Source organism: Neodiprion lecontei, chromosome 4 (assembly GCF_021901455.1).
Source record: "Neodiprion lecontei isolate iyNeoLeco1 chromosome 4, iyNeoLeco1.1, whole genome shotgun sequence".
Lineage (NCBI taxonomy): Eukaryota > Metazoa > Arthropoda > Insecta > Hymenoptera > Diprionidae > Neodiprion > Neodiprion lecontei.
The window spans coordinates 12,654,988-12,666,291 of record NC_060263.1 but is presented as its reverse complement, the minus strand read 5'-3'; the positions used below and the strand labels follow the sequence as shown (position 1 = coordinate 12,666,291).

At 41.3% G+C, this 11,304-nt stretch overlaps 2 protein-coding genes across 2 annotated transcripts; both read left to right on the top strand.

Annotated features, from left to right (window-relative positions):
• The first annotated feature begins 6,180 nt into the window (after positions 1-6,180).
• Positions 6,181-8,058, top strand: LOC124294072. Its single transcript, XM_046737920.1, has one exon. It carries the CDS (start codon positions 6,181-6,183, stop codon positions 8,056-8,058), a length of 1,878 nt encoding a protein of 625 aa, XP_046593876.1.
• Positions 8,059-8,322: 264 nt separating this feature from the next.
• On the top strand, positions 8,323-10,314 carry LOC124294071. The gene has a single exon (XM_046737919.1). It carries the CDS (start codon positions 8,323-8,325, stop codon positions 10,312-10,314), a length of 1,992 nt encoding a protein of 663 aa, XP_046593875.1.
• Positions 10,315-11,304: the final 990 nt, after the last annotated feature.

Below are 11,304 nucleotides of genomic sequence, written 5' to 3'. Positions count from 1 at the left end.
CACAACCTCCGAGGAAACCATTCCCGAAGGAATTAATTACGAGATAACGACGTGGTGGAAAAATATTAAAAAATTCTAATGGATCTAAAATTCATTGAATAAAATGATACTAGTTTTTCAAGCATTTCTATCCACCCGTTCTCCAATTACATATGCAAACGTGAATTTTGTCAGGTATTTTGCGGATTTTTCCATAAGCCCTGTGTTAATTTTCGGATTTTCAAATTCGATTTATTCTCAAACGACGTGGTCAATCGTATTGAAATTTGGCAAGAAATTTGGAAATATTACAATTAAAACTGGAGAAAAATTTTAACAAAATCTGTCGAAAAGGGTGTTTTGCATACAACGTCCTTAAACGCGCACTAACATCTAGGCGCTATATTTAAGACTCTTCTTCGTAATATTCTGTAAGTGAGTCAGTACGATAAGATGTCATTTAGAAATTTTTTTTATTCAAATGTTTACTAACCCACTTAAATGCGCACTAATATCTAGGCGCTAGATATTAAGACTTTTCTTTGTAATATTCTGTAAGTGAGTCAGTAGTATAGATATGAGAGTTCTAAATCAAATTACGTAACCATGTGACGTAACCGGTTGACGTGCCCACGGCGGCCATTTTGAGAATGGCGGCCATTTCGACGGCAGCCATTTTGACGGCGGCCATTTTGTTTTTTTTTCATGGCGGCTATTTTGATTTTCTTGATGGCGGCCATTTTTAATTTTTTGATGGCGGCTATTTTGACGGGGCCATTTCGACGGCGACCATTTTTGATTTTTTTGATGGCGGCCATTTTTGATTTCTCGATGGCGGCCATTTTGATTTTTGCTTAGTCAGACGAGCGGTTATTCAGACAGCGGCCATTTTGATTTTTGCTCAGCCGGATGAGCAGCCATTTTGACTTTTCATCGTCCGACAGTTTGATAATATGATTTTCGCTATGACGTCACCATTATAATCGACCGATTTTGCCGTCTGACGAGCAGCCATTTAGACGGCGGCCATTTTGATTTTTGCTTAGCCGGATGAGCAGCCATTTTGATTTTTGCTCAGCCGGATGAGTAGCTATTTTGATTTTTCATCGTCGGACAGTTTGATAATGTGATTTTCGCTATGACGTCACCATTATAATCGACCGATTTTGCCGTCTGACGAGCAGCCATTCAGACAGCGGCCATTTTGATTTTTGCTTAGCCGGATGAGTAGCCATTTTGATTTTTCATCGTCGGACAGCTTGATAATGTGATTTTCGCTATGACGTCACCAGTATAATCGACCGATTTTACCGTCTGACGGCGGCCATTTTGAATTTTGCTCAGTCGGATCAGCAGCCATTTTGATTTCTTGATAATGTGATTTATTTCTTGGTCGGATGAATAGCCATTTTGATTTTTCGCCGTTACCCGTAAACTTTCGCGTTAATAGTTTGCCCCAGGCGAAAAATAATATTTTCCACGTACTTCGAATATATTCTTTTGCGTTAATCGACCGGATGGTGACATCGTAATTAGATAGGCTGGGGATGTTGTTGACGATCACTAAACTTTCACACTAACAGTTTGCCCCCAGGGCAAAAATTTTACATTCGAAAAATATTAATAGAATTTATTGTAGTTATATATATATATATATATTTCGAATTACAGTTGTACTTAATTTTAAGTAAAGCTGGGGATGCTCGCCACAATTAGATAGGTCGGGAATGTTGATGGCGATTCGTAAACTTTCACGCTAATAGTTTTACTCCCCAGAGCGAAAAATAATATTTTCCACGTACTTCGAATACACTCTTTTGTGTTAATTGACCGGATGGTGATGCCGCAATTAGATAGGCTGGGGATGTTGATGATGATTCGTAAACTTTCGCTTTCAAGAATTTATTAGGGGGGAGAGTGTAGTTAGTTGGTATATAAATCGCGAGCTCATTCAACACGTTATATTGTTCTCAAAGTTTTCCCATTGTGAACTTCAGTATCCATAGTATGTCAAATTTATAAAATCTACATTGAACGTGATGGATCTAAATAAAATCAACCTCATCTGTCGCCTGGAAACGCTACCCACCAAGAGAATGTCAGATCTAGAGGTTGGGGGGGAGTACAGCGTGACGGGGGTAAGACGCGTAAATACTAAGTACGGCACGAGTATTCTTCTCGCGCTCGATGAACAATTCGAAATATTTTTACCCCCGCGAATTGTAAGCCTCATGGAAAATGATGTGGTGCAATTCAACGCCATGCAAAAGACGATAATCGAGGGCATTCTACGAATGAAATATCAAGGAGGCGAATACAACAAATTTGAAAGATGAGCAATTTGAGCGTAACAAAACAGCACTGTTCCAACTTGCAATATGGAGATGATCATGGACATTCAAAGTTTCATTGGCCCCAACGATAAATTTATACCCAAGGAACTTTGCATCATAAACATAAACTCATCGCGTTTGAGCCGCATTATCTTCAAACCGCCGTACGCTTGGGCGGATCTACCAGCTGAACACAAAGCTACTAACGCTTGGCTAACATGCAATTTTCATGGAATACCCTGGAATGCGGAAATCGAACCTTATGCTGAGGTGCAGAAAATTGTAAAAAAGGCTGTTAAATATGCATGCTATGTATATGTCAAAGGTGAGGAGAAGAAACGGTGGCTGACAGAGATCCTTGGTGGGACAAAACAAGTAATAAACATGGAAGATTTACACATTCCACCACCATCACTGGAAAAACTGAAACATATGGAAGAGGCGGGCTGGTGCTGTGATTATCATGGAAACGATTCAACGGGGTACAACTGCGCCTTCGAAAATGTTCGGCGTTTGAAGAAGTAGTATGTCAAGGAGTGCACGGGGTCTCTCACGAAATCGCTCTGTCTGTTCGAAAAACAGAAAAAATATTAATAGAATTTATTGTCGTTATATATATTGTAACCAATTTTTATGAGTTGAGGGTAAACGATAGAAACGAGATAATTGGTTACCCTACGGCGCAGTCACTAACCTGAATAATTAGATAGAGAGAGAGGTAATAAGAGAGAGAGATACGAGTGTTGGGCGCCAGACGCACATGCGTCAAAAATAGATAATTAGACAAAGAGATAAAGGTAAAGGTAAAGGTAATAGATAAAGATAAGGTCAGGTTCTACGACGGTTTTGCACAGTTTGCTCAGATAGACAAGATAATGGTAGAGGGGCGGGGTCGAATCCAATAGATAAAATAAGAAACAGGTGAAGCAGGAATAGTATCAAATATATTAAGTAAGAAGCGGTAAGTTTAATGACAAGCAAGTAGCTGAAGAGATTGAGATACAATTACGATAAATGCGATAATTAACAATATTTACAGCCAGAGAAAAGTTAAGCGAGAGATTTAACAACTAACGGAACGTTTTCCGAATAAGCGGGAAATATGCGCAAGCTCGCGATACTAAAGGTAATGATTAATACGGTTTTATGATAAATAGGCAGAACAGGAAAAGATGTACTGTACTTAAATTAAGCAGTAAGCAAATAAACCATAAAATTTGAGAAGCGATTATAAACACATGCGAAATACAACAATTGTAATAGTTATCACATTACCAGAATGATCAGAAATAGGCAGACAGGGAATTATGAATTACAAAGTAAATTCAAGCAACAGGTCAAGTAGAAAATTATCATAAAATATAGGTACTAAAAGATAATACGTAGTCTCTAGTTTGCGGTAAGTGCGAGAGAAAGAGAGATAATATTCGGTACGATAAAAGGTAATTCAAGATAAGGCAAACAATATTCAAGATAATTAATATGCAACGTACGGCAAACCAAATAGACTACGGACAACTACGATCAGCGATATTAGCGAAGAAAAAATGAAAAAGATGTTATGCGATACGGCACAATACTCCAATGTCAAATGAACGACGAGCGGGACCGCGCAGCGATGTAAGATCGCTCCCGCGGTACACTCACTAAGATACGATAATCAACGGTAATAGGTAAAGAGACAGATATGAACTAATCAGAGAAAATATAACGAAATAGCAATGCTCAATAGCTAAGATAAAAATTGATCCTTTAACGGAACGCGCTGCTAGACAGCGATATTAGACATTCAAATATTCCAGAAGAAAAAGATAATAAAATACAGCAATAGTCACTACAATGCGTAAGTAATAGTCAACCAGTCGCGAAGTTACTTGCAATAAGACAGAGAAAGGGACAAGATAAGAGATAAGAGAGAATAAGGTACGAGCCCAGGTGGCTCAAGCAGACCAACTGCAAGATAAAGAGAGAAGATACGAGCCCAATTGGCTCAAGCAGACCAACTGCAAGATAAAGAGAGAAAGAGATAAAGGTAAAGGTACGATATATTGCAAGTAATCTCGTGGCTTCACAAAATAGAAAAGGAACCTCACTTACGTAAAAGAAGATCTAACAGGTGCTAGAGAATGCGATACGATAGCGGTAATTAAAGCGATAAGTAGCGATAAGGCACTGAAGACTACGATAGCACGTCGGTATGATACAAGAACTGAACGTAGAGTGACGAGATGAGCGATGATCCTGATTTTCGTCGAGCTGCTGTGACGTGATTCTTCCTCAAATTTGCGGTATTCTAATTGAACCAGCAGGTCGCGTAGGTCTGGTCTACGGGTAGGCGGCGATAATCCCTCGCCGCTTGTTTTTCTTCTCCCTCGACGACAGGTATTGAGGTATCGGGACGTCGGAAGGTGGTTAGAGATGTTTTCCTTCAGCTGTGCGGTATCGTTGGTGAGAGGGGAGGTCGTACTGCTCATGTGTTGCGATATTGAGGTGTGCGGCAATAGTACGTCACCGGTCCTTCGGACTTGCGACCGACTGTAACTCACTCCTTGCTTTACTGGTACTCCCCGTTGTAGCTATTTCGTCAGTGCTGCATCCCGGCCCTCGCTCATTGAAGCCCTCATACCGGAACGATCTGGCGGTGATGGCCCTCAACCCGGATCCCCACACTAGATCCACCAGATCCACGTGGTCAGCATACAATTAGCCTATTCCACGCCGCAGTCCTTCGATAGGACGGTTCGTGGAGAGAAAACCGTCCTCCATTTGATAGTCAACGACTTAGTAGATGTTAGGGTCGGTTCAGCTCCAGGCTGATATGTACCGTCGACGGGAGGCTTTGTTGTGTTTTTGACGCACAGCCCTGTACGCCGCCTGACGATGCATCCGAGCGGTAGAAGCATTCATTCGTGGTTCGGCTCCTGGCCGATAAGTCTTAAATAGTCGGAGGTACTGTTTGTGCATCACGCACGACCCTGTTCGACAACTAGATAGGCATCCATCGGGAGTGGTTTCAGCGGTATTCGTTCGTCTGTAGTCGGTGGTGGTCAATGTTGAGCTGGTATGTGACCCCTGTCAGGCAGTGTCTTGGTATCTTGACGCGACGGTCTCGCAGATGGTTCTCGTAGAGCGTTACAGAATTAGAAAATAGCATACAATTAGCTTAGTAAAGAGAATTCAACTTAAAGATAATTAGTCGTTCATTTTTGGAGTATTGGCCTCAGACGTGCTTTCGTTATTTTTAGCGATATCTGCACCTAGGGGAATGCGATAATTAAACAAAGTGACGGGGTACGAAATATCACGTCACAATATATATATTTCGAATTACAGTTGCACCTAATTTTAAGTAATATAATTTATTCAAATAAATGTAAAATAAATATATATGTATATATATATATATATATATATATATATATATCCTAATATATATAAAATTCACGTGTCACAGTGTTTGTCACCAAACTCCTCCGAAACGGCTGAACCGATTTCAATGAAATTTTGCATACACATTCGGTAGGTCTGAGAATAGGTTTTTAACTTTTTTCATACTTCTTAGTGCTATTGTTTAATAAATATTCTTCATTTAATAATTTTTGGCATCGGTCGATAACTGCACAAGTGATAATTGCTCATCACCGGCTGATACCAGTTTAGCCCGCCAGGTGTCGCTGCTTAATTTAATACTTTTTGGCATCGGTCGATAATTAGCCCGCCAGGTGTCGCTGCTAGGAGACTCATACACATTCGGTAGGTAATTTGTAAATGGTAAATAAATAATAAACGAAAATACACAAATAATTAATTAATATACTGCTTTTTATCATCAACTAATTGGATTTCTTCGATTTAAGTGTTTAGTACAATGCCAGCAAGACGCAGAGGAGCTTCTATAGCCCGTCACACACCTAGATCTGCAAGCAGGCGAAATACAAGAGCCCTAAGAACAGAAGACCAAATCCAGCAAGATAACACTCATGTGCGTGAGAACATGGCGCGATTGCGTCAAGCTGAATCAGAAGATGTACGAGCTGAACGAAATGAACGAAGAAGATTAGAACAAAGGCAATCGCGTCGTCTTATAGTTGGCAGATGCAGAGCGAATGAACAACAGCGCCAACAGGTGCATCGATTATTTACATCTAATTCATTCCTGCGTCTAGCATTCGAGTATGAGCACGATATTCAATATTATGCTCATTCAAAAGTGGTAATTGGTGCTATGGACAAGGAATGTCCGCATTGTCATGCTCTTAAGTTTAAAACTGAGCCACCTGGAATGTGTTGTTCGTCAGGAAAGGTGCAATTACCTGCAATTGAGACACCACCTGAACCATTGAACGGTTTACTTATCGGCACGGATCCAGATTCTAATCTATTCCTAAAGTCAATTCGAACATTTAATTCATGTTTTCAAATGACATCGTTCGGAGCAACAGAAATAATTAGAAATAATGCTATCAATGGTCAGCAATTTAATTCAACATTCAAAATCAAAGGCCAAATTTATCATAAAGTGGGCTCATTGCTGCCAATGCCAAACGGATCACCTAAATTTTTACAAATTTACTTTATGGGCGGTGAGGATGCACGTGTAGATGCACGTTGTGGCTATAATAACCTCGATTCATTTTTTGCCAGACGCATCGTCAGTGACCTGGATTCCCTATTGAATGAGCACAATGAATTGTTGAAAATATTCAAATCACACATGCGCAAATTACAAAGTGATAATCACGCTATTGTCATCAATCCGGATAAAACACCTGCTGGAGAGCATATTCGTAGATTTAATGCACCTGTTCTTGACGATGTCGCTGGAATCATGGTTGGCGATCGTACAGCTAAACGAGAAATAGTGATTCGTAGAAGAAATAATAATCTACAGTTCATTGCTGATACACACCGTTCATATGACGCTCCCCAATATCCGCTAATGTTCTGGAAGGGACAAGACGGGTATTGCATAAATATTAAACAACGAAATCCCGCAACAGGTGCCGAAACGAACAAGAATGTTAGTTCGAAGGACTATTATGCGTATCGGTTGATGATTAGACGTGATCAGGACAACGTTATTCTACGATGTCGTGAGCTTTGTCAACAATTCATGGTCGACATGTATGTAAAGATAGAGAGCGAACGATTACGATACTTGCGATTTAATCAAGAAAAGCTGCGTGCGGAAGAATACATTCACCTGCGAGACGCTATTGTCAACAACGCCGATGCCGCTCAAATCGGTAATTCTGTCATTCTACCATCATCATACATCGGCAGCCCACGTCATATGCAAGAATACATACAGGACGCTCTGACTTACGTGCGCGAATATGGGCGGCCGTGTTTATTTATCACGTTCACATGTAATCCAAAATGGCCGAAGATTACATCTTTACTATTGCCTGGCCAAAATGCAGTACATCGTCACGACATTACAGCACGTGTGTTCAGACAAAAATTGAAGTCTTTGATAAATTTCATTACAAAACTACATGTATTCGGTCCCACACGTTGCTGGATGTATTCCGTTAAATGGCAAAAGCGGGGATTACCTCATGCCCACATTTTGGTTTGGTTAATCGATAAAATACGACCTGAAGAAATCGACAGTATAATTTCTGCGGAAATTCCAGATCCGTCTACTGATCAAATGCTGTTTGATATTGTTACAGCAAACATGATTCATGGCCCATGCGGCAATCTGAATCGTACATCGCCTTGCATGGTAGATGGAAAATGAACCAAAAGTTATCCGAAAAATTTCACGAACGATACGATCACAAATGTTGACGGATACCCCATATATCGTCGAAGAAGTTCCGATAATGGCGGGCAATCATTTGTTAAAAATATAAACAGAGTAGAAATTGACATTGATAACCGTTGGGTGGTCCCATATTCGCCTCTGCTGAGCAAAACATTCAATGCTCATATTAATGTTGAGTTCTGCAGTTCAGTAAAGAGCATCAAATACATTTGCAAGTATGTCAATAAAGGCAGCGATATGGCTGTATTTCGAGTTGACAATATCAATGCGAATGCTCCTCCGGTGAATACTAACGATGAAATAACGCTTTACCAAATTGGTCGGTACGTCAGCTCCAATGAAGCCGGTTGGCGTATCTTTGGTTTCCCAATTCATGAACGGGATCCAGCAGTTATTCATTTGGCCGTCCATCTTGAAAACGGCCAGCGCGTATATTTCACGACCGAGACAGCGATCGATCGTGCTATAAATCCACCAAAAACAACACTCACTGAATTTTTTGAATTGTGCAATCGTGCGGATGTTTTTGGTGCGTTTGCACGGACATTGCTGTATTCAGAAATACCACGCTATTTCACATGGGCTCCAACAAAAAAATTGATGCCCCGCAAGCAAGGCACGCCGATTGATGGATATCCCGGTTTATTCAAATCAAACACCTTGGGGCGAGTATTTACAGTCAATCCAAGGCAGACTGAGTGCTTTTATCTTCGCCTGTTATTGGTTAATGTCATCGGGCCATTGTCATTTCAAGATATACGGAAAGTGGATGGACAACAGTATCCAACGTATAAAGATGCATGCCATGCACTCGGCTTGCTGGAAGACGACAACCAGTGGGAATGTATGCTTGCTGAAGCGGGATTGAACTGTGCAGCAAAACAAATTCGTCTACTATTCGCTATAGTGTTGACTACATGTTTCCCGACCCGAGCAGAGACATTATGGGACAATCACAAAGATTCAATGACTGATGATATATTGCATCAACATCGTACACGGTGCAACGATCTAACGATAGTTTTCAGTGACGCTATGTACAATGAAGCATTGATTGCTATTGAGGATCTTTGCATTACCATTGCCAACTTACCACTCAGTCATTTCGGTATGCATTCACCAAATCGAAATGCATCTGATTTAATGAACACTGAATTGAATCGTGAACTACAATACAATACTGCAGAAATGGCAGCGATTGTTGCTCGCAATGTCCCACTAATGAATGAAAAACAAAAAACAATTTACGACCGCATCATGCTCGCAGTTTCGGCAGGACAAGGTGGTTTCTTTTTTTTGGATGCACCAGGTGGAACTGGAAAAACATTCCTTATTTCGCTAATTCTCGCCGAAATACGATCAAATAATGGCATTGCATTGGCTGTTGCATCATCTGGCATTGCGGCAACTTTATTGGATGGAGGCAGAACAGCTCATTCAGTATTTAAACTGCCGCTGAATATTCAAAACAACCCAGACGCAGTGTGCAATATAAAAAAACAATTTTCCATGGCAACAGTGCTTAAACGTTGTAAAATTATCATCTGGGATGAATGCACTATGGCGCACAAACATTCGCTTGAGGCGTTGAACAGGTCATTGAAAGATATAAAAAACAACGACAAACTATTCGGCGGCACTCTGTTACTCCTTTCAGGTGATTTCAGACAAACACTTCCCGTTATTCCACGTTCAACATACGCTGATGAAATCAACGCGTGCTTAAAATCATCGCCACTGTGGCGTAATGTTGAAAAAGTACAACTGAAAGTGAATATGCGCGTTCAAATGCTTCAAGATCCATCCGCTGAAACATTTTCAAAACATCTATTAGATATCGGCGATGGAAAAGTTGCTAGAGATGAAAGTGGATGCATAAAATTACAGGCTGATTTCTGCACAGTCATTGATTCGCAAGATGCTCTCATTGACCAGATATTTCCCGATGTACGCAGACAATACGCAAATCATGGGTGGCTGGCAGAGAGAGCAATTTTAGCAGCAAAAAATGTGGACGTCAACGAATTGAATCTTAAGATTCAACATTTGTTACCAGGAGAATTGGTGTCATACAAATCTATTGATACAGTTTGCGATGACACCGAAGCTGTAAATTTTCCAACAGAGTTTTTAAACTCATTGGATTTACCAGGCATGCCACCGCATAATTTACAACTAAAGGTTGAATCTCCGGTTATTTTACTTCGTAATTTGAACCCACCACAGTAGTATAGCAGAGCCGGTTCTGCGTAGAAACACCTTCTTTACCGACCGAACCGCTCCGCGCAGCCCAGACTCAAACCCTTTTCCGCTCCGCGTAGCCCAGACTCAAACCCTTTTCCGCGATGACGTCACAGTCTGCCGTACCAAAGGTCAAAACCGTGCAACCTTACCGACAGTTGTATCGATCGAGGGTCAAAATCGTGCTGTTTTACCTACAATCTTACCGACAGTTGTATCGATCGAGGGTCAAAATCGTGCTGTTTTACCGACAATCTTACCGACCGAAGGTCTGTAGTGCTCGCCTACCAACGGTAGAGGGCGCAGCGGGAGCGAGAACTGTTTTACCGTCCCGCATTCTTCTCGCACGGTAGGACTGCTGATGTGTAATATCAACCACCCCACATTCCTTTCCCACCTTATCAGCCCCGTGACATTCCAAAATTAATAGTTCCGAGAATTGTTTGTCCCAACGTCGCACCGAAATCCTTTGACCGCGTGCCGCTCGCCGTCGAAACTTGTCGAACGCATTGTTTTGTCTAACCACCTTATCAACCACGTGACATTCCAAAATTAATGGTTCCGAGAATTTGCTGATGTGTAACATGAACCACCCCACATTCCTTTCCCACGATAGGACTGCTGATGTGTAACATCAACCACCCCACATTCCTTTCCCACCTTATCAGCCCCGTGACATTCCTTTCCCACGTTATCAACCACGTGACATTCCAAAATTATTGGTTCCGAGAATTGTTTTTCACTTACTCGGTTTGATATCCAAGGTCGACCGATAGTCGCGGTTAGAGCCTGCGGTGTCGGGTTACTATCGCTCTTGGAATGCCAAAAGGTGCGCGCGCATCCGTACAGCTGCCCTATAAAAAGGACGCTCATCACTGCAAACGATCATTACGTCACAAGCTGTCAAGCATACGTGAGGAAAGAGCTCAAGATGGAATCCGCGAAGTGTTTGAGATTGATCGATATTATGGAATCGGC